The sequence below is a fragment of the Eleutherodactylus coqui genome, chromosome 3 (assembly GCF_035609145.1).
Source record: "Eleutherodactylus coqui strain aEleCoq1 chromosome 3, aEleCoq1.hap1, whole genome shotgun sequence".
NCBI classification, from domain to species: domain Eukaryota; kingdom Metazoa; phylum Chordata; class Amphibia; order Anura; family Eleutherodactylidae; genus Eleutherodactylus; species Eleutherodactylus coqui.
This window is the reverse complement of record NC_089839.1, coordinates 314462594-314486172: the sequence shown is the minus strand read 5'-3', so window position 1 is coordinate 314486172 and position 23579 is coordinate 314462594. Positions and strand designations below refer to the sequence as shown.

Here is a 23579-nt window from a genome sequence, read left to right as displayed (position 1 = left end):
GGGAGATGAGGGGACTTATTGTTTGGGGACATACCGGTACGGGAGGACAGATCCCTTAGGGAAGTTTAAAATAAGGGATATGGTAGATGCTCCCAAATGGAGGCCTTCACCTAGCCCCGTGCCTATATTTAACCCCCTGCGCCCCAAAATAAAGACCTTGACGAACATGATGATCATAGCCGACCCTACCTTTGTGGACACCTTGATAGTAGCGACTGGCTACTCTGACCAGAATCTCTGGTTAGAGTGGATGAGGTACAACGCCAACAAGAGCAACAAGTCTAACTGTTACGTGTGCGGTAGTGCCCGACCGCACTTGGGGACGGTCCCGCTGAATCTCCCTGTAGATGTTGAAAAGTGTTTCCTTAGTCTCTTCACGAACGTTTCCACCAATCACACTGCTTGTGAGAAGTGGAAGAAGGAATACCCCATAATCACCCAAGTGCCTCGCCCCGGGGAGAGTATTACAATCTACCCCGGAAACTACACCTGCTATGCAAACCGACAAGGGGGGAGATTTTTGGGGAACTTCACCAACGGGTATTGCTCCGCTCCTCCTACAGTACACTGGGAGGGGAATTGACGCAGAATCAGGTCCAGTCCTTAGGAGACGTTTACTGGCTTTGTGGAGACATGAGGTTGAGGACCCGTCTGGAAGGTAATTGGACAGGGGAGTGTGCCTTAGTAAAGCCCTTATGCCCCTCCACATCCTGTCAGATAACGTTGAGGATAATGAGGTTACCCCCAATAGTTATCATAGAGTGAGAAGAGAGGCTCCTGGCGGTAGTTTCGATTTACACGTGTACATTGACGCCATAGGACAGCCAAGGGGGGTACCTGACGAGTATAAAGCTAGAGACCAAGTTAAAGCTGGATTCGAGTCCATTTTCCCAATCATTACGGTAAATAAAAACGTTGACTGGATTAATTATATTTATTACAATCAGCAGCGATTTATAAATTACACCAGAGATGCCTTACAGGGACTAGCTGACCAATTAGGACCTGCCTCGACTATGACTTTTCAAAATAGAATGGCTTTAGACATGATTTTAGCTGAGAAGGGGGGTGTCTGTAAGATGATAGGGGAGACTTGTTGTACCTACATACCAGACAATACAGGACCCACGGGTAAAGTCACAGTTGCCATTAAAAAGTTGACCGCACTATCGGAAGAATTAAAAAGAAACTCAAGGATAACTGACCCTTGGGACCAGTACTTTTCATGGATGAGTGGGTGGCAGAGAATTCTGGTGCAGATAGGCATTGCTGTTCTACGTGTACTGATTATCTTTTCTATTCTAGTCTGCTGTGTTATCCCCTGTGTCAAAAAGACCTGTGAAACTGCTGTTGAAAAAGCCGCTCCCACAATGAGTTTACTGGATGCATCCCCAGATGGAGTGGACAAGTCCTACACCCCCTTGAAGACTCTAAATCCAACCTACAACGCGCTCCAGTTATAGGGTCAGAACACCCTCCTTGGAATTACGAGTCGGTGACTACGGGGGACCCAGGCTAGCTGCGGTCCAGTCGCAAGGGCTGTGAAGAACCCGTGGTTGGCTTAGAGAGCTTACCTTGGTATGCTTGATGGGCCTGCCTAGATTTGGGACCCCAAGGAGGGTCACCCGCAGATGATTGTGGAATTACTAGGGAAAGTTAGAGAATAGACATTTCAAGGGGGGATTGTAGTAGACATGATAATTAGTTAGTATAAAATGTCTATTGATTTGTATAAACCAAATGTATTATGCTGTTGTAATGACTTTTAGCTCTGTGGAGGTAATTGGCCACACAATCTAATCATGGTATTTGCTAGACAATGGGATGGTGAAGGATGTATGATGTAATGTTAGCTAAGTACATAGGAATTGCACAAGAAGCCTCTAAGAGTTAGGGGGCCATAGTGTTATGTGTATATCTGTGTTCAACACTGAGTGTTTACCTAGCCCCCTTCCACTCCCCACACAATCTATTTAAACAATGATTTGTCAACTACACAGAATTCCTTAAGGTTGTCTGCATGCTAAAGAAGACAAAGTCCACACTACGGCGGACGTGAGGAAGGGTGGGTAGGGAGGCGGGAGATTCTATATAACCCAGCGAATAAGAATATATATATATGTTACTGATGTAATCTGTTAAACGCCCATAAAGGGCAGGTGTTATTCTTTTCAATAAAAGGGCCTGTCTGGATATTTCTACCAGAGGAGCCATTTTTAACATGAGATTCATACCTCGTGTTTGACTTGGTCAGTATGCGCATACTACTTCTACACAATTAGGAAGCTGCAGAATACCCTGAAGCCTACTGGAGAAAAACCCTATTCCAGCTCAATGGAGGCTCTAGTACCCTGTTGTACCGCCTCTAGCTTGGATACAAGATGTGATACGGGGGGCACAGAGGTATACAGGTTCTGTATGGTATCCTGTGGCATATCGCTCCACATTCGCTGTAACTGAGCCTCTAGATCATGAAACTCACAGTCTGTAGAATTTGGCGTCCTAGATGGCCCCATACATGTTCTATTGGTGATAAATCTGGTGACCGGGCACCACAGAAGTGTGACAATGTTATGGGGGCTCCTGGGACCCCCTTGTGTGTGCAGCCGAGCATTATCCTGCTGCCTCTTGGAAGCTGCTATAAGAGGAACACATGTGGCTGCAGGATGTCCTGAACATATCACTGAGCTGTCATTGTCCCTTGTACCACTACTAGGGGGGACCGACTGTCGTATGTGATGGCCCCCTTAGACCATCACACCAGCAGGGGGCAGGATTAAGGCTCTCACCCTGAAGTCTCCAGACATGAACACTTTAGCTAAGTGCCTGGAAATGATTCCAAAAGACACAGAAGCGTAACGATAGCGCCCCCTGTCTCTGGATGGCGGACAACGAAACAGCTGGAGCTGCTGGTGCTTGTCGGACAATGAGACGCTCCTCTCTACTGGTGGTCTGTCGGGGGTCCTGAGCCCGGTCACCTTGTGTGCCCTCACACATCCACTGATCCCAACACCTCCTAGCAGTTGGAGCAGACGCTCCTCTCTACTGGTGGTCTGTAGGGGGCATCCTGAGCCCGGTCATCTTGTGTGCCCCCATCCACTGGTCCCAACACCTCCTAACAGTCTGGTCAGACACACCCCTCTACTGCTGGTCTGTAGGGGCGTCCTGAGCCCGCTCACCTTGCGTTCCCCATCCACTGGTCCCAACACCTCCTAACAGTCTGGTCAGACGCCCCTCTCTACTGGTGGTCTGTAGGGGGTGGCCTGAGCCCGGTCACCTTGTGTGCTCCCATCCACTGGTCCCAACACCTCCTAACAGTCTGGTCAGATGCTCCTCTCTACTGGTGGTCTGTCGATGGTCCTGAGCCTGGTCACCTTGTGTGCCCCCATCCACTGGTCCCAACACCTCCTAACAGTCTGGTCAGACACTCTTTTCTACTGGTGGTCTGTCGGTGGTCCTGAGCCTGGTCATCTTGTGTGCCCCCATCCACTGGTCCCAACACCTCCTAACAGTCTGGTCATACGCTCCTCTCTACTGGTGGTTTGTTGGGGGTCCTGAGCCCGGTCACCTTGTGTGCCCCCATCCACTGGTCCCAACACCTCCTAACAGTCTGGTCAGACACTCCTCTCTACTGGTGGTCTGTCGGTGGTCCTGAAACCGGTCACCTTGTGTGCCCCCATCCACTGGTCCCAACACCTAACAGTCTGGTCAGATGCTCCTCTCTACTGGTGGTCTGTCGGGGGTCCTGAGCCCGGTCACCTTGTGTGCCCCCACCCACTGGTCCCAACATCTCCTAACAGTCTCGTCAGACACTCCACTCTACTGGTGGTCTGTCGGGGGTCCTGAGCCCGGTCACCTTGTGTGCCCCCACCCACTGGTCCAAACATCTCCTAACAGTCTGGTCAGACACTCCTCTCTACTGGTGGTCTGTGGGGGGGTCCTGAGCCCGGTCACCTTGTGTGCCCCCATCCACTGGTCCCAACACCTCCTAACAGTTTGGTCAGACGCTCCTCTCTACTGGTGGTCTGTGGGGGGTCCTGAGCCTGGTCACCTTGTGTGCCCTCACACATCCACTGGTCCCAACACCTCCTAACAGTTTGGTCAGACGCTCCTCTCTACTGGTGGTCTGTGGGGGGGGGGGGGGGGGGTCCTGAGCTCGGTCACCTTGTGTTCCCCATCCACTGGTCCCAACAACTAACAGTCTGGTCAGATGCTCCTCTCTACTGGTGGTCTGTCGGGGGTCCTGAGCCCGGTCACCTTGTGTGCCCCCATCCACTGGTGCCAACACCCCCTAACAGCCTGGTCAGAAACAACACTAGGCCAAGGGTGAAAACACTTTTAGGGTCTCTGGTGACAAGACCGTCCATCTAACCACCACAACTCTCATCATCTACAGATCTGCCTGAGATGGAACTGCAGGACGGGTGTTACAGGGGAATGACAGCTTCTTCTGGGGGCGCGGGAGGGTTTGACAGAGTGTATATAACAATAAAAGCATTAATCAGAACTGCCAAAACACACAGGGCAAAGAAACTGAAAGAAGCTTCACAGGCAGAGCATGCTGGGGCTTCTAGTCCCTCACAGGCAGAGCATGCTGGGGCTTCTAGTCCCTCACAGGCAGAGCATGCTGGGGCTTCTAGTTCCATATAGGCAGAGCATGCTGGGGCTTCTAGTCCCTCACAGGCAGAGCATGCTGGGGCTGGTAGTTCCTCACAGGCAGAGCATGCTGGGGCTTCTAGTCCCTCACAGGCAGAGCATGCTGGGGCTTCTAGTCCCTCACAGGCAGAGCATGCTGGGGCTGGTAGTTCCTCACAGGCAGAGCATGCTGGGGCTTCTAGTCCCTCACAGACAGAGCATGCTGGGGCTGGTAGTTCCTCACAGGCAGAGCATGCTGGGGCTTCTAGTCCCTCACAGGCAGAGCATGCTGGGGCTGGTAGTTCCTCACAGGCAGAGCATGCTGGGGCTGGTAGTTCCTCACAGGCAGAGCATGCTGGGGCTTCTAGTCCCTCACAGGCAGAGCATGCTGGGGCTTCTAGTCCCTCACAGGCAGAGCATGCTGGGGCTGGTAGTTCCTCACAGGCAGAGCATGCTGGGGCTTCTAGTCCCTCACAGGCAGAGCATGCTGGGGCTGGTAGTTCCTCACAGGCAGAGCATGCTGGGGCTTCTAGTCCCTCACAGGCAGAGCATGCTGGGGCTGGTAGTTCCTCACGCTGTATGCTGAGGCTGGAGTACAGAATGAGAAGCTCCGGACACGCAGGGGTTACTGGGCTCTGGTTACAATGTAACGTTTGGCTGTTCCGCTCTCCGCCCCCCGATGTCTCCCCTCCCACCGGCCCGATATCAGCGGCTCCCGCAGCGGACTGTGACTGTGACAGCGGCGACGGCGGAGGGTGAGTGGGGGCCGCCGGGCCCTGAGACACATCTGGGAGTCTCATGGATCTCCTATTAGTGGATTATGGGAGTCACTGATAAAACTGCATCTGTTGTGGGGGCGCTGAGTCCTTGGATTAAAGTGCTGCAGTTTGGGGGTACTAACAACCAGTATTATCGGGTTTGGGGGTCACCAGCACTCGGGGGCACTGAGATGTTAGGTAATTGCAGTTTTGGAGGGGGCACTGATGGCCTCTGAGCTCATCATGGGTATAACTGCACTTGTTGCTCTTGATTCGGGGTCACCAGTATCCTGAGCATCTAATATCCTCTCCCCTGCTGTTATATTATGGCTTCGGGGGGTCAAAGGTTTTGGGGCTTATGCTTGATCAGTCTTGTGTGGGTTCAGAGATATCTTGGCCACTCTGGTTTGGGGGTATTCTGGTGGGCACAGCGATATCCTCACTGCCTGGCAGGTCACTGACCCGTATACGGTCATTGGTAGATTGTGACACGCTGGAAAATGTGTCCAATGACGCCCCTCCCAAATCCACAATAAAATCTGCAAAGGACGTTTGCGGTAGATTTTTGACGCCTGGCGATTAAAAAAAACCATGTATATCCTCAGAATGCCGCAATCCGCTGTGAGTCGTATTTGATAAAATCCGATTCAGTAACTTTTGTATTGTGCTTAGTTACGGAATTCGGATAAGGGCTCCGCATCCGGGACGCAGCGTATGAAACTGACCTATAAGGTGGCAGAAGAGGGGGGAAGCGGAATTTTGAGGATTTGCCGCCATCAATGAATTTATTCCCCAAGATCAGTGTAAACACTAACTGAAAACTACCGGGGGCTCCAGGAGCAGCGATGGTGATTTGTATGGACCCCCCGCAGCTGCTCCATGAGGGTGTAGTCACACGGGCGAGCTCCGTGAGGGTGTAGTCACACGGGCGAGCTCCGTGAGGGTGTAGTCACACGGGCGAGCTCCGTGAGGGTGTAGTCACACGGGCGAGCTCCGTGAGGGTGTAGTCAAACGGGCGAGCTCCGTGAGGGTGTAGTCACACGGGCGAGCTCCGTGAGGGTGTAGTCACACGGGCGAGCTCCGTGAGGGTGTAGTCACACGGGCGAGCTCCATGAAGTCAGATATCGCAGAGAAGAGCTCTTTGCCTTCAATATGTTTATTCACATGTTTTTTTTTCTCTTGGATTGTTGGTCCGAGATGGAAGAATCGCTGCATCGTTTTGGGTGATTCTATCTCAATTGCCCATTATTTCATATAGCAGCAAATAAATATTGCCTTGCTCTTGCACATAGATGCGACATGTGAGAGCGGTGCTATTTTTTAAAATATCTTTTTGAATCTCGCGCTCCCCATGTGAATGCACCGTGATGCAGGAGAAAAGCTCGCAGCGCCCATGCTTATTGCACCTTCGGGAGCGGCTGTGTACACAGCAGTAGGCTTGGCGGGGCGCCATCTACCTCTCAGGTGCCGCTGGTCTGCTCCTTATTACAGGTAGTAATAATAATCTTTATATAGCTACGCCGGTTTCACAAGAGTGTAATAAACGCACAATTCCCAGCAGATCGCGGGTCTAATAACACGGACTAACAGTAATATTGGCATCTGTGCCATAATAGGGTCTGGGCTGCCCAAGTGGTGTCGGTATAGTGCCACGCTTCCCATGACAACCAATGTGAGCGCAGCTTTAATTGTTTTACCTGCTGTAGTAAGATGAAAGCTGGGCTGTGATTGGTTGCTGTGGGGAACATCATGGCCGTTCCTGTTAGGCAGCTGATCGGCGAAGCCCAGTGTTTCCCATAACACCCGATAACATATAATATGTGGTATGAACAGGTTACATGATGGCGCAGCAGCTGACAGATGGAGACAAAGGCAGGATCTTTCAAACCAAACAAGCTTTCCTAACACGTCTCGCTTCACGCCTAAGGACGGCACAACTTACGGAATTAATCTTCACGCCTAAGGACGGCACAACTTACGGAATTAATCTTCACGCCTAAGGACGGCACAACTTACGGAATTAATGAGATGTCACCCCTGCTATATATTTCTCTGTCAGGACGACGAGGCGCTTCATATTCCAGACTTCGCTCGCAGCTGACCATCCTGGTTCTCCGTACCTCGGGGTACTGTAATATCAGAGATTTGCAGCACAATATGATCACTGTGGACTCGCGCTCCGTGGGTGCAGAAGGCCACTCCATGCCCACCGTGAGCACAGAGCATCGCTCCTATGTGATATAACTATTATATACTACTACTATAGAGCGCCTCGTCATGCCGATACAACATGCTTTATACTGAAGACACACAAAACGGTGCTTAATAACTCGCTGCACGCGCCGTCACTTTCTACCTCAGTTAACCGTTACCCTTAAACGTTATATCTGGATCTTCAGTCAGCTTAACCCCTTAGTGACCACGCTATTGTGTTTTTACGTCCTGCAGGACGTTTATGGAGGAAGATAGCGCTGCTATCTCCCTCCATACACCGCAGGTGTCAGCTGTTTAATACAGCTGACACCTGCGGGCAACAGTCCCGTTCGACCGATCGGGACTGTTAACCCTTTAAATGCCCCGAACATCGCTGAGATCTGGGGAGCCGTGCCGCTGTCATGGCAGCTGGGGGCCTTCTGAAAGGCCCCAGGGCTGTGATGGCGGAATGCTTATCAAGCCATCCCCGTGGGGTGGCTTGGTAGACTGCCTGTCAGAATGCAGTAGGATGTAATGCTACGGCATTACATCATACTGCATAAGCCATCTAATTATCGCTAGTTGTGGTCCCCCAGGAGGACTAAAAGAAAATGTAACAATAAGAATAATAAAGTTTTTATTATTATGTTAAAAAAAAAAAGGTTATAGAAGTTCAAAAAAACATCTTTTTGCCATATTTAAAATAAAAAAAATCTAACCAATAAAACAAAAATACATATTTGGTATCACGGCGACCGTAAAAGACCGTTCTATCAAAGTAACACATTTACTGTGCAAAGCGAACGTCGTCTGAATAACGGAAACTACAGGACGTACCCCACAAAATGAGCCCCGCACAACTATATCGACGGAAAACTAAAACCGTTATTGTGCGCAAAAGATGGAGACAGAAAAGGATTTTAAAAATTAAATATCTTTAAAAAGATATATTAGTACAGCAAAAAAAACAACTCCAAGTTTGGTATCGCAGTAATCGTACCGCCCCGCAGAATAAAGCTATTGGGTCATGTTTGTTGCAGTTTGTGCGCCGTAGAAACAAGACGCACTGAAAGATGGCGGAATGTCGTGTTTTTTCCATTTCTCTCCACAATTTTTAAACAGTTTTCCAGTGCGTTATATGGTACAATAAATAGCACCATTGAAAAACACAACTCGTCCCGCAAAAAAACAAGCCGCAGACAGCGACGTCGATGGAGAAATAAAGGAGTTACGATTTATTTTTTTTTAAAGGGGGGGAGGAACAAAAACGGAAAAAAGCAAAAACGTGTGGTCACTAAGGGGTTAGAAAACCTTGCTGGCTTCTTATCCTATGTGACAGCATCGCCCCTCAGCGCTCCCCACAGGAGGTGAAGCGGACAAGAAGCCCGCGAGCTGGTGAGAAGCCTATCCCCCCCCCTTCCCGCCATAATCTGGCACCTCGGCGTAATCTTTGCAAACATGACGCATTTCCTGCATGAACATTTGTTTGTAGCCCCGCAGGCCGCTCTCACCAAATACTGCTTTTTCGTTATTAGCGCGGCATCCCGAGCGCCGTGCTAACTGGGGTACAATGCTCTCTTATTTTAATGGGGTTCCTCAGATGTGCGCTCGAACGCCGTGTTTCTGACGACATGATTTACGAGAGCTATCTGCTCTATTTTTTTTTTTTTCTCTTTTTTGCGGTTTTAACGCATCTTCTACAGCCGAGCACTCGGAGAGGAGGATGCTGAAGACAAGCAGGGTGTTCCTGCTTGCCTTCTGCATCCAGCTGTTTTCTGCACAGAGCGCCCGGTTGTTATACAGCCGAGCGCTCCAAGCGGAGGATGCAGAAGACAAACGGGGTGTCTCCACTTGTCTTCTGCATCCAGCTGTTCTCTGCTTGGAGTGCCCAGTTGTTATACAGCCGAGCGCTCCAAGCGGAGAATGCAGAAGACAAACGGGGTGTCTCTGCTTGTCTTCTGCATCCAGCTGTTCTCTGCTTGGAGTGCCCAGTTGTTATACAGCCGAGCACTGCAAGCGGCGTATGCAGAACACAGCTGGACCGCTCTGTTCTTCATACCCCGCCTGTGATCAGGGAGCGGGATACAGCTGAAACAATAGTATCAGCTGTATCCCGCTGTGTATCCCTGATAGGGCTGATCATCGGCACACTGAAAGACAATGATCAGTGACTGGTTTATGAAAACTGCAGGATGTCAGCGCAGCTACACACAAAGATTATCACTCAAAAGACGGCTTTGAGCGAATTTTGAGCGATAATCATTGCGTCTAAACCCCCCTTAACTTATATCAGCTGTAGATAGAGAGATAGATGGATATACAGACATAGATATGAGATGAGGCCCATTTACACAGAAATCTTTTTGAGCAAAAATTAATATAAGACACTGTCTTATTTTTGGGGAAACCGGGTATGACAAGGCACAGACATGGATGTGATTAATTTGCACTTAAGGGATGGGAAAGTTTTACGGTCTCTAGATTGGTGTTGGAGGGGGAAGGGGTCACCATGCCAGAGTGTTAACTCTGCTCAAGATTTCTCATAGTCTCCACCTATGCAGGAAGCCCCCTGCAATGTTCATTCTGGTCTTGAGAGTCAAAGATGGTTCTTCTATTTTGTGTCCGTGACCAGAACAATACTCGGCCGCAGGTAATTCTGTCTTTCTTTAATTGTGTGGCGATGAGTTCTCTTTCTCACTTTCAGGTTTTGTCTTGTTTCTCTGACATAAAGCCCCCCAACAGGACATTTACTGCAGCGGATCAGGTACACAACATCAGACGTGGAACATGTGACCGTACCCCGGGATCTTATAGTCCTGCTGTATGTTGGGGTTATGTATCCTGTCCGCGGTCCGTACATGTCAGCAGGTCTTGCAGGTCTTACAGCTCCTTACATTACAGGGATCTTATAGTCCTGCTGTGTGTTGGGGTTATGTATCCTGTCTGCGGTCCGTACATGTCAGCAGGTCTTACAGCTCCTTACATTACAGGGATCTTATAGTCCTGCTCTGTGTTGGGGTTATGTATCCTGTTTGCGGTCCGTACATGTCAGCAGGTCTTACAGCTCCTTACATTACAGGGATCTTATAGTCCTGCTGTGTGTTGGGGTTATGTATCCTGTCTGCGGTCCGTACATGTCAGCAGGTCTTACAGCTCCTTACATTACAAGGATCTTATAGTCCTGCTGTGTGTTGGGGTTATGTATCCTGTCTGCGGTCCGTACATGTCAGCAGGTCTTACAGCTCCTTACATTACAAGGATCTTATAGTCCTGCTGTGTGTTGGGGTTATGTATCCTGTCTGCGGTCCGTACATGTCAGCAGGTCTTACAGCTCCTTACATTACAGGGATCTTATAGTCCTGCTGTGTGTTGGGGTTATGTATCCTGTCTGCGGTCCGTACATGTCAGCAGGTCTTACAGCTCCTTACATTACAGGGATCTTATAGTCCTGCTGTGTGTTGGGGTTATGTATCCTGTCTGCGGTCCGTACATGTCAGCAGGTCTTACAGCTCCTTACATTACAGGGATCTTATAGTCCTGCTGTGTGTTGGGGATCTGTATCCTGTCCGCGGTCCGTACATGTCAGCAGGTCTTACAGCTCCTTACATTATAGGGATCTTATAGTCCTGCTGTGTGTTGGGGTTATGTATCCTGTCTGCGGTCCGTACATGTCAGCAGGTCTTACAGCTCCTTACATTACAGGGATCTTATAGTCCTGCTGTGTGTTGGGGTTATGTATCCTGTTTGCGGTCCGTACATGTCAGCAGGTCTTACAGCTCCTTACATTACAGGGATCTTATAGTCCTGCTGTGTGTTGGGGTTATGTATCCTGTCTGCGGTCCGTACATGTCAGCAGGTCTTGCAGCTCCTTACATTACAAGGATCTTATAGTCCTGCTGTGTGTTGGGGTTATGTATCCTGTCCGCGGTCCGTACATGTCAGCAGGTCTTACAGCTCCTTACATTACAGGGATCTTATAGTCCTGCTCTGTGTTGGGGTTATGTATCCTGTTTGCGGTCCGTACATGTCAGCAGGTCTTACAGCTCCTTACATTACAGGGATCTTATAGTCCTGCTGTGTGTTGGGGTTATGTATCCTGTCTGCGGTCCGTACATGTCAGCAGGTCTTACAGCTCCTTACATTACAGGGATCTTATAGTCCTGCTGTGTGTGTATATATGTATCCTGTCCGCGGTCCGTACATGTCAGCAGGTCTTACAGCTCCTTACATTACAGGGATCTTATAGTCCTGCTGTGTGTTGGGGTTATGTATCCTGTCTGCGGTCCGTACATGTCAGCAGGTCTTACAGCTCCTTACATTACAGGGATCTTATAGTTCTGCTGTGTGTTGGGGTTATGTATCCTGTCTGCGGTCCGTACATGTCAGCAGGTCTTACAGCTCCTTACATTACAGGGATCTTATAGTCCTGCTGTGTGTTGGGGATCTGTATCCTGTCCGCGGTCCGTACATGTCAGCAGGTCTTACAGCTCCTTACATTATAGGGATCTTATAGTCCTGCTGTGTGTTGGGGTTATGTATCCTGTCTGCGGTCCGTACATGTCAGCAGGTCTTACAGCTCCTTACATTATAGGGATCTTATAGTTCTGCTGTGTGTTGGGGTTATGTATCCTGTCCGTGGTCCGTACATGTCAGCAGGTCTTACAGCTCCTTACATTACAGGGATCTTATAGTCCTGCTGTGTGTTGGGGTTATGTATCCTGTCTGCGGTCCGTACATGTCAGCAGGTCTTACAGCTCCTTACATTACAGGGATCTTATAGTCCTGCTGTGTGTTGGGGTTATGTATCCTGTCGGCGGTCCGTACATGTCAGCAGGTCTTACAGCTTCTTACATTACAGGGATCTTATAGTCCTGCTGTGTGTTGGGGTTATGTATCCTGTCGGCGGTCCGTACATGTCAGCAGGTCTTACAGCACCTTACATTACAGGGATCTTATAGTCCTGCTGTGTGTTGGGGATCTGTATCCTGTCTGCGGTCTGTACATGTCAGCAGGTCTTACAGCTCCTTACATTACAGGGATCTTATAGTCCTGCTGTGTGTTGGGGTTATGTATCCTGTTCGCGGTCTGTACATGTCAGCAGGTCTTACAGCTCCTTACATTACTGGGATCTTATAGTCCTGCTGTGTGTTGGGGTTATGTATCCTGTCCGCGGTCCGTACATGTCAGCAGGTCTTACAGCTCCTTACATTACAGGGATCTTATAGTCCTGCTGTGTGTTGGGGTTATGTATCCTGTCCATGGTCCGTACATGTCAGCAGGTCTTACAGCTCCTTACATTACTGGGATCTTATAGTCCTGCTGTGTGTTGGGGTTATGTATCCTGTTCGCGGTCCGTACATGTCAGCAGGTCTTATAGCTCCTTACATTACAGGGATCTTATAGTCCTGCTGTGTGTTGGGGTTATGTATCCTGTCCATGGTCCGTACATGTCAGCAGGTCTTACAGCTCCTTACATTACAGGGATCTTATAGTCCTGCTGTGTGTTGGTGTTATGTATACTGTCCGCGGTCCGTACATGTCAGCAGGTCTTACAGCTCCTTACATTACAGGGATCTTATAGTCCTGCTGTGTGTTGGGGTTATGTATCCTGTCGGCGGTCCGTACATGTCAGCAGGTCTTACAGCTCCTTACATTACAGGGATCTTATAGTCCTGCTGTGTGTTGGGGTTATGTATCCTGTCTGCGGTCCGCACATGTCAGCAGGTCTTACAGCTCCTTACATTACAGGGATAAGTTCCTTTTTGTGTGTCGGACAATGCACTCCTGATTATAGGGTTACTCAGACCTGGAGGTTCCTGTAACACAGAAGGGGAGTGTCCGGGAATATGGTTTTCAGTGAACACCAGTGAAGAGGCCATAAAGCTTTCACATCCCTCATCAGTGGACTAATTATTTACTCCTCTAGCATCCATTATTTTTTTTGCTAATGACAAAAGATTACTTAGTTTCTCTTGTTGAGAACAATCACGTTAAGGCTGGGTTCCCACGGCTCGTATTCTTGGCAGAAATCTTGCATTTTTGCTGCAGCGAAAAACCGGGAGATTTCTGCTGGGAAAGCGCAGCTTCAAAAAACGCGGCTGTGCCGCATGCTTTTCTGTTGCGTCCTGCTCTCCGTGGCCGGAGCAGAAAAAAAAAGAATGGACATGCTGCGTCCCGGGAATCCGTGCCGGCTTTGCCACGACAGATTCACCGCCCCGTGTGGACAAGATATTTGACAAATCCCGTCCACAGCGTTGGCTAACACGGGATTAGCAGGCGGACGCGCCGCAGGAAATTCCGTATGGAATCTCCACGGCAAATCCGCCCCATGTGAACCCAGCCTTAAAAAAACGGCAAAACCACGCAGATTTACCAACTTTTAGTCATGTGATCTTTTTCACCCCATGTCTGCGTCCTTATTTCCTGTGGGTTGCGATGGTCACAGGTTGGGGACTCTGTACAGAATGACCCCTATGGCCCCCATCGTCTGATGACCTTCACACTACGCAGCAGTTTTGGCGCCTCCGGATGAGACTTTGCTTGCTGTGTCCAGGATTCAGAGAGGTTAATTATTATGTTGGAGGTGATGACTGCGGGAAATTGAGTCACAGAATTCCGTATCAGCAGATCGCCGCTCACCCAGCTGAGACCAACATGTGCCCTGCAGGGCGAGGGCAGTGGCACAAGCTGGTACATTGCGGGCATCTAACTGGACTCACGATGTATATGTCCGCGACAACCTCATGTCATGAACAGCAGCCGTTCTAATCGCCATCTCTCTACAGGGCTTTTATGCCAATGCAATTTTTTTTCATGCGCATTGAAATCGCATATTTGTGATATAACGTGATTTTCTCGAAGTGAAGACCGCAACTTTACAAGTGCGACATCGGTCCTATACCTTAGATGAAGGTCAACCAAGACCTGCTGATTTCGATGTGAGCAGCCGACCCGCTAATGTATACAATGTATACCCGCCGCAGATAATGGGGAGAGGGGATCGAGCAGATGGACTTCAGCATGGCCAATCCTCTGCTGCCGTAGGGGTCTCGCAGCAGCCTCCTCGCCCCCTGGCGTGCTGGCGGTTCTGAGGTTTGCTCATCTTCTGCGCAGTTTTGGGGTAGAACACGGCCTGTTTAAAAAAAAAAATGTGTTTTTTGCTGACACGCTCCTCCTGCTGCATCCTGGGAAGTTTCCAGTTCAGGACTTTTAGTGTAAGTAGATTTGTGCGTTCAGGATGTTTTCCTGCTGACTTTTTGCTCTTTCCAGCTTACTTAACCCTTTCCTGGGCTCGGTCCAGCCCCGTGTACATGAGCAGGAAGCTGCAGATCATGGGGGGGGGACCTCCCCTCCCCCGATCTAGAAGGCCCGGATCTTCCTTCCGTACAGGATGGTGACCCTTCTGGGCGTTTTGCTGACGCAGGGTCTGTGGGGTCTCCTCTCCAGCAGCTGCAGGGGCTGCCTGTAGGGCTGTTGCTTGCATCTGCAATAAACCTTGTAGTTCTTGTTTTCTTTGTGGCCCCTTTATCTCTTAGAGAATCCCTTTAAGCTTAACCCCTTCAGGACCAGAGATTCTTCTTTTTTATTGTGTTTTCGCCCTCGCCGTCACTGCGTTCTCCCATGACGCGGCCGTTGGGGTTCGCAGGACACGTTGTATCTTTATGGTAACATTTAATGTAACTTATGATGTCTGGAAAAAACTCTTACAAATGTAAGCGGGGAAAACCCAAAAACAGATGAAATGTAACTGCGGCTTCTTGTGGAGGGCTCAGACCTTCCAGCGCTCGCCGTGCAGCGAGCATCCCATGACGTCCGTCCCATTATGGCGATGCCAGATTTTATATACCCGTACCTTTTATAGAATGTCCCAAAAAGATTTTCTTAAACAAAAAAATTTCTTTCTGCCGCCGTACTCTGAGACCCAGAACTATATATAAAGTGTCACCCGGACATTTTTTTTTTTTTTTTCTTGGTTTAAAAACTTTATTACATTTTAATTTTTTTACTATTTATTTAGACCCCACGGGGGACGTAAACTTGTGATTATTTGATTTCACTATATACTGTAATACTCCAATACTGCAGTGTATAGTGACTTTTGATATTGCCTGGGGGTAGTCCGCTCCATATACCTTGTATTAGGCAGTCGCCAAGTGATCTCCAGGCATTTACTATTGATGAGCCATCCTCAGGATCGGGGTTGTCTCTCGGGCTCCCCGCCGATCAGCTGATCCTCCAGCCTGCTGTCAGTAGGAGCTCTACCAGCTGTCTGGCTCAGCTGTGCTGCCAGCGGGCCAGAGGATGGGCTGTGGGCAGGGATCACCAGTGGCGGGCACCCCAGAGGATCGGTTATCAGTAGTAAGTGCCCGGAGTGCCTCTTTAAAGGGGCGGTCTCAGCAGGATCCGTGCCTTGTATATTTGCCCTTCATGGCACTTTCAACTGAACTGCAATATCTGGGCTCCAAAAAAGGGGCCTCTGGTCCCAAGACTCATAACTGGCAGTGAGGGCTCTAGGGTCATGTGACCCTGCCTGGCTCTTCTGATTGGCTGAGGGCTCGTGGCAGGGGCATGCGTGTTCTGCCATAGTGGGGTACAGCAGCCCCTCTATGCAGCATTACTGAGGCATGTGAGAATACCGCAGTGGCCGCTGCCTGTTAAGGCTTTGGCATGGGCAAGGTTTACCAGGCACAGCGGGCAGCCTTCTGTTCTCCTTAGTGGTGGTTGTTGCCTCGTATCACAGACACACCCAGTCACCGTTCACCCTTCCATGCCAGGCAGGACCGAGCCCGCCTGTGCCAACCTGTTATACTACATTCATTCGCCCGAGAGCCCGCTTTTTGTTTCCAACAATCCCCCACTAGTACCAAGCTGAATGGTCTGTGCCCATAGATATATATATACTCTGCCTTTGGATGTCAGTCTTCACTGTATTTCTGGAATTCTTTTCATGACCCCACGGGCTCAGGGTGAGCGGGCTGTAGGTCTGCAGGGTTTGTGGGTGCACTTATGGGGGTTCCATAATACTCAGTGACTACTGGCCACATTGTATCACTCTCTCCCCTCCCCCTCTTCAGCACTCCGTCCTTACAGCACAGAGTAGTCTCCAAGGAAGAAACAAGGAACTTGTGGTCTTATAGCTTATGCAGAACTAGAGCCTGCAGCAGACCGAGCATGATGGGAAATGTAGTCCAGAGAAAGAAATCACTGGTGCTCAACTGTATAACGGGCGAGTAACCCTACAGGCCAAACCTTATATCAGTACTGGAGCGTTATAAGAGGAGAGGCTGATATCACATATATGATGTCTCTGGGGGTTATATCAGTACTAGAGCATTATAAGAGAAGCTGCTGATATAACCTCCAGAGACGTCATATATGTGATATCAGTGCTGGAGCGTTATAAGAAGAGCGGCTGATATCACATATATGATGTCTCTGGGGGTTGATATCCATTACATATGTGACGTTGGAGTAGGGCTCGGAGAGATTCTACAATACAGTCAGCCCCTTCATGATCTGTAATGGCTGATAACAGGGAGCATAAGCTTGTATTCAACTGCACAAAAAATAGCCGGTACGCAGGTTGCAGTGCGTTGTCCCTTTAAGGACTCCTTCTTGACATTCTACCTCTGCTCAGGTGCCATCCTTAGAGCTGCGGGCGCCGCGGGGTGTAACGTGAGTCAGCACTCCGTGTCATGTGATGTGAAGCGGGATCGTTAACCCTTTCTAGCCACAGTGCAGGACCGGAGGCTGGCGGTTCGGCTCCTTCAGTTACCTTTATCATTTCCTGGTTTCTCTCTGTTCCCGGGGAAGCTGGGTGACCACAAGATCGGTGTCCGCCTCATCTCAGCTTTCCTAGAGTCCTGAATGGCACACCTGCTGGCTAACACAGTGCTGAACCCCCATCTAGGCGGACTGTGAGACTAACCATCTACAAAAGTTGAGTGACTACCCCTACGGCAGCTGTGATGGCGGCCGTATTGGTTGTCACCCAGCTTTCCCAGATATGTTGCTGAACGGCTCATCACTATGACTATCTGCAGCTTGTATGGAGGTTCTCATCATCGTTGTCTTTGTCACCTTATTTTACAGCTGAAGGTGAACATGGCGTCGGCGGTTCTACACGAGACCTTGCACACCGGCCAGAAGATGCCGATCATTGGACTTGGCACCTGGAAGAGCGCACCTGGCCAGGTAAGGGCACCTGCAGATCAGATTCTCATGCAGTGCCATTAGAATATCATCTATCCCTGCAAATCATCTGCAGCTCTGGACTCTTAGAAAGCTGGGTGCCAACCAGATGCTGCGCCCCCCCCTCCCCCGGGGAAAGATAGTCTACGGTCTGTGACTGGAGAGAAAACCTTCCAGGTGGTTGTCGCTTTGCTCGTATTTCCTCTTTGGCGCGGTGTGATTATTGCAGGCGCTCACTTTGATCTCAGGATAAGTGTTTTCGGCGCTGAATCAGAAGCTGCAGCTGTCGCTACATACAGGGCGACATCAATGGCACAATAGACCTGGCGAGGGGCCGCGGCCGCAGTGATGGCGGGGAATATATGAATAAGATCCAACGGGAAACCTCATTATATTCTCCTGTATGATGCCGACGGCCACATCTGTTCATTATAGGGAGGGGCTGTTATAGAGGAGCGCTTACCCTGCGCCAGCAGAGTCACTGCTTACATACATTACTTATCCTTTATTATACTGCAGAGCCACACTCACTATTCTGCTGGTGTATGTATGTACACAGTGACTCCATTACCTATCTTGTACTGATCCTGTATTATACTCCAGAGCTGCACTCCCTATTCTGCTGGTGGAGTCACTGTGTACATACATTACTTATCCTGTACTGCTCCTGAGTTACATCCTGTATTATACTCCAGAGCTGCACTCACTATTCTGCTGGTGGAGTCACTGTGTACATACATTACTTATCCTGTACTGCTCCTGAGTTACATCCTGTATTATCCTCCAGAGCTGCACTCACTATTCTGCTGGTGGAGTCACTGTGTACATACATTACTTATCCTGTACTGATCCTGAGTTCCATCCTGTATTATACCCCAGAGCTGCACTCACTATTCTGCTGGTGGAGTCACTGTGTACATACATTACTTATCCTGTACTGATCCTGAGTTCCATCCTGTATTATACCCCAGAGCTGCACTCACTATTCTTCTGGTGGAGTCACTGTGTACATACTGTTCTGGATTATGGTTTCTCCAGCAGGCTTCAGGGTATTTTGTCGCTTCCGAATTGTATCGTGTGCACACATCGTGGAGCAAATTAGACACAAGCTATCAGCCTCATATCCAAAATGGCTCTCTGCCCAAAAACAGCCAGACAGGGCCTTTTATTGTACAGCATAACATGGGCGTGTAACAGGTTACATCAGTAACATATAAGATTCTCATTTGTCGGATCATATAGAATCTCCCACCTCTCTGCCCACCCTCTTCCAAGTGCTGATGTAGCATGGACTTTTGTCCTAGCTCCAGTCATGTCTGTGTAGTTGACAAATCATTGTTTAACTAGCTTGTGTGAGGAGTGGAAGGGGGCCTAGGTAAACACTCAGTATTGAACACAGATCTACACAACACTATGGCCCTTAACTCTTAGAGGCTTCTTGTGCAATTTCTATGTACTCAGAGCAAATACTATGATTAGATTGTGTGTGTGTCCTTTAAACTCCTCAGAGCTAAACGTCATTACAATAGCAAAATACATTTACGTTATACAAATCGATAGACATTTTACACTAGCTAATCATCATGTCTATCACAATCCCCCCTTAAAATGTCTATCCTCTAATTCTCTATCTAATTTTCAGTTTCCTGCGCATGAGCCTATAACTGGAGCGCGTTGAAGGTTCGTTTTAGAGTCTTCAAGGGGGTGTAGGACTTGTCCACTCCTTCTGGGGATGCATCCAGCAAACTCATGGTGGGAGCGGCTTTTCCAGCATCAGTTTCACATTTCTCTCTGACACAGGGGATAACACAGCAGACTAGAACAGAGAAGGTAACCATCAGTTCACATACAACAGCGACGCCCGTCTGTGCCAGGATCCTTTACCACCCGCTCATCCATGGCTAGTGCTGGTCCCAAAAGTTAGCTCTTTTTAGTTAGTGCGGTCAGCTTCTTAATGACAAGTGCGTCTTTACCCGCGGGTCACGTGTCGTCTAGGATGTAGGTACAACAAGTCTCCCCTATCATCTTACAGACACTCCCCTTTTTAGCTAAAGTCATATCTAAGGCCATTCTATTTTTAAAAAAGTCATAGTCGAGGTAGGTCCTATTGGTCGACTAGTCCCTATAAGGCGTCTCTAGTATAATTTATAATCCACTGCTAACTATAATAAACATAATTAATCCAATCAACATTTATTTACCATAATGATCAGGAAAATGGACTCTATTCTAGTTTTAACTTGGTCTCTAATTTTTAAAACTTGTCAGGTACCCCCCTTGGCTACCCTATGACGTCAATGTATACGTGTAGATCAAAACTACCACCAGGGGTCTCTCTTCTCGCTCTAGTATAATGTTACAATACTAGTAGCGTGCACAGGTACGCACGGCGTGGGACTCCCTAATCTTCACCCACACCAATGTCCCTCCTGGAGATAGTCCGGATGGTGAACACGTCCAGGCCGCCTGCACTGACCCTACACTACCTAGTGACAAGACTGGAAGGAACCGCCGTACCTATGCGGAAAACAAGGATAGACCAACATGACAGGATAACCACAAAACACAGACTGAGTTGGATCGAGATAAATTAACTATTGGGGGTAACCTCATTATCCTCAATGCTGTCTGACAGGATGTGGAGGAGCATAAGGGCTTTACTAAGGCACACTCCCCTGCCCAATTACCCTCCAGGCGGGTCCTCTACCTCATGTCTCCACAAAGCCAGTAAACGTCTCCTAAGGACTGAACCTGATTCTGCATCCATTCCCCTCCTATCGTACCGTAGGAGGAGCAATACCCGTTGTTGAGTTCCCCAAAAATCTCCCTCCACCCTGCCTATTTGCCCGGCAGGTGTAGTTTCCAGGGTAGTCAGTAATACTGTCTCCGGTGCAAAACACTTAAGTAGTTATAGAGTATTCCTTCTTCCATTTCTCACGGACAGTGTAATTAGCGGAAATGTTCGTGAAGAGACTAAGCATCTACAGGGAGATTTAGGGGGACCATCCCTGAGTGTAGTCGGGCACTACTGCACACGCAACAGTTAGACTTGTTGCTCTTGTTAGCATTGTACCTCATCAACTCCAACCAGAGATTCTGGTCAGAGTAGCCAGTCGCTACTGTCAAGGTGTCCTCAAAAGGTAGGGTCGGCTATGATCATCATGTTCGTCAAGGTCTTTATCTTACGGCGGAGGGGGTTAATTATGGGTACGGGACTAAGTGAAGGCTTCCATTCGGCTGCATCTACCATACCCCTTATTTTAAACTTCCCTAAGGGATCTGTCCTCCCGTACCGGTATGTCCCCAGACTATAAGTCCCTCCGTTCCCCGGGCTTGGATCTCCCATGGTTAATGTAAAAACCGCATTAAAACCAAGCAACATACTAAGTTCAGCCTTCCAATACCTGCTGTCCTTATTATTCTCAAGGAGGGTTATACGACTAATTAGGGATTTCTTGCTCTTATCTTTCTTATTTAAGGCACTTCGCGGTTTATAGGACCAGTCTGTTCCTGCGTTCCATCCCACTAATCCCCAATAACGGCAGTCTTCTCCCCAGACGTTATCAGTGGCGCAAACATATTGTATTCCCCGGGTATGTAAGTCATATAACCAGCTGGACTGAGCTAAATCTGGCCTGCGGTGGGATCTTGCGCCTAGACACGGGACCACAGTACAATAGTCGAAGGAATATGCAGCTACTTGAGCATTGGACGAGTTATACTAGAAGGTAACCATACCCTCATATTCTTCCGACTAAGGATTCCAGTTGCCACCCTCCTCTCTCACTAGCCCTAACCAGAGTAATGTCTTTGGCACAACTTAAGACTGGTCTCCCGGATCTGAAGCTTTCTTACAGTATGAAGCATGGATCCATGTAAGTCTTTCGGCTAGTTTCACAGCTGTGGCAGTAGTCAGAAGCACCTGGTAGGGGCCATCAAATCGGGGCTCAGGAGGGTGCTTCCTGGGGAACTTCTTGATGCGCACCCAATCCCCAGGCTGCAAGATATGTGTCCCAGTGTCTGCCTCTGAGTCTGGAAGAGAACACCTGTGCATAGGCTTTGGTTAGTTCTTTAACAACGGAAATCACATACTCAGTCAACACATCAGATTGTAATTGTAACTACTGAGGATAGTAACAACCTAGCCTTGGGGCTAGCCCAAACAATCTCGTAGGGAGATAATGCATAATCCCCCCTGGGTTCATATCTAACACTGTATAAGGCTATTGGATGACAGTCTTTCCAAAGTGGCGTCATTTTTAAGTATCTTACTTTTTAGCGTGCCACTACGTCTCTCCACCTTTCCACTACTCTAAAGATGGTACAGTATGTAAAAGGCCTGGGATACACCCAGAGCAGACATGACATGTTACATTTACCTGCGAAGTTTATACCTCTGTCTGACTCTGAATCACTTCTGGTACCCCATATTCACAGTTTACCTCGTTCATGAGCTTCTTTGCGGTTACCTACTTGTTTGCCTTGGTAACAGGGTCGGCCTCCAACCTGCAAAGACATCAACAACAACAAGCACGTAGTCATACTTCCCAACAAGTGGGAGCTGAACGTAGTCAATTTGCAATCCCTGAAATGGGTAGAGTGGTCCCGGCAAGTGTGATGTGGCAAATTTACTTCTGCCCTGACTCACCTATGGCATAGATCATGCTAAACCGGACAAATGATGCAGCAGCTACAGAGAACCCAGAAGTCGCCCATCGTCTTTCAAGTGTCGTCGTCATTGCTGCTTTACAAGGTGGGTCTTTCCATCCATCAGCTGGGCCATCATGGGATACAGGAACTGTGGTGGGCAAGTGCTGTTGACTGTTCACCACACGCTGTCCTGTTTCTGCTGCTCCCATATTAGTCCATTTATTCTTTCCTTCCTTGCTGGCTTGTAACTGTAAAAGTCTTTTAGCATATCAAAGTCCAAATTTTTGTCAATGTCCAAAGTTTTTACCACTGACTCATGCCGTCAGTATCTTTTTCTTCTTTCTTCCACGGCTTGAGGGCCGCTGCCTTTGCTGCGCTGTCAGCGAGGGTGTCGTCTCTCACCTCTCCAGTGTAGGACTCGGTGCGAACTCTCAACTTTGTCAGGTAGAAGTAGGGCCTCCATGCGACTCTGTACAGCTGCACCATTCTCAATTGGTTGTCCTGCTAAGGTAAAAAAACTGTCTGGCCTTCCATATTGGGCCGTAATCATGAGCTATGCCAAATGCATACCAGGAGTCAGTGTAAAGGGTTGCCGTCTTACCTCTCGCCACTCTACTCGCCTCAGTGAGGGCCTTCAATTCCGCTTCTTGTACTGTGACATGCGGAGGCAGAGCTTCTGCTTCTAGGACATCTTGTTGTGTGACCACTGCATATCCGATGTGGAGTCATCAGTCCTCACCCTGGTACCATCTGCAAAAAGCTCAACATATGCATTATCAACAGGGGTTCTGGTAACTGTTTGCATACCTGCAGTTTCTTACTGAATTAGTACTAAATAATCGTGCTGATGTTCTATTTCACATGGCTCGAAATCTTGTAGCACAAAATCATTTATTTTGTTTTTTTTTCCAAACCCAATAGCTGATCTACAACACCTAGATCATCTATGACCCAGATCACCTATGCCTCCCCCCTTTTGAACCGGAATACTCAATGGAAAAAGAGTCATTGCGTTCAAACTAGTAAACCAAGAGGCACAAAAACAAGCACTTTGTAGGTCAAGGTGACATTGTATGCAGCGAAGTGTGAGCGAAAATATCCTTTAGATTTTTATTTTTATTTTTTTTCCCCAGGTTGCAGTTAGCATTTTTT

The 23579-nt window shown here is 48.7% G+C and overlaps 1 protein-coding gene across 4 annotated transcripts in view; it reads left to right on the top strand.

Annotated features, from left to right (window-relative positions):
- Positions 1 to 5324: 5324 nt before the first annotated feature.
- The window catches only part of AKR1A1 (aldo-keto reductase family 1 member A1), a 29877-nt gene continuing 11622 nt past the window's right edge, over positions 5325 to 23579 (top strand). Inside the window, exons 1-2 of one of the 4 annotated variants that reach the window (XM_066597967.1) lie at positions 5325 to 5390; positions 17679 to 17780. In XM_066597967.1, coding sequence (XP_066454064.1) covers positions 17691 to 17780 — 90 coding nt within the window. In that variant the 5' untranslated portion in view covers positions 5325 to 5390; positions 17679 to 17690. Of the gene's footprint in view, positions 5391 to 14719; positions 14801 to 17321; positions 17526 to 17678; positions 17781 to 23579 lie in introns of those variants that run through there. The other 3 variants (XM_066597965.1, XM_066597968.1, XM_066597966.1) reach the window with 3 other exon arrangements.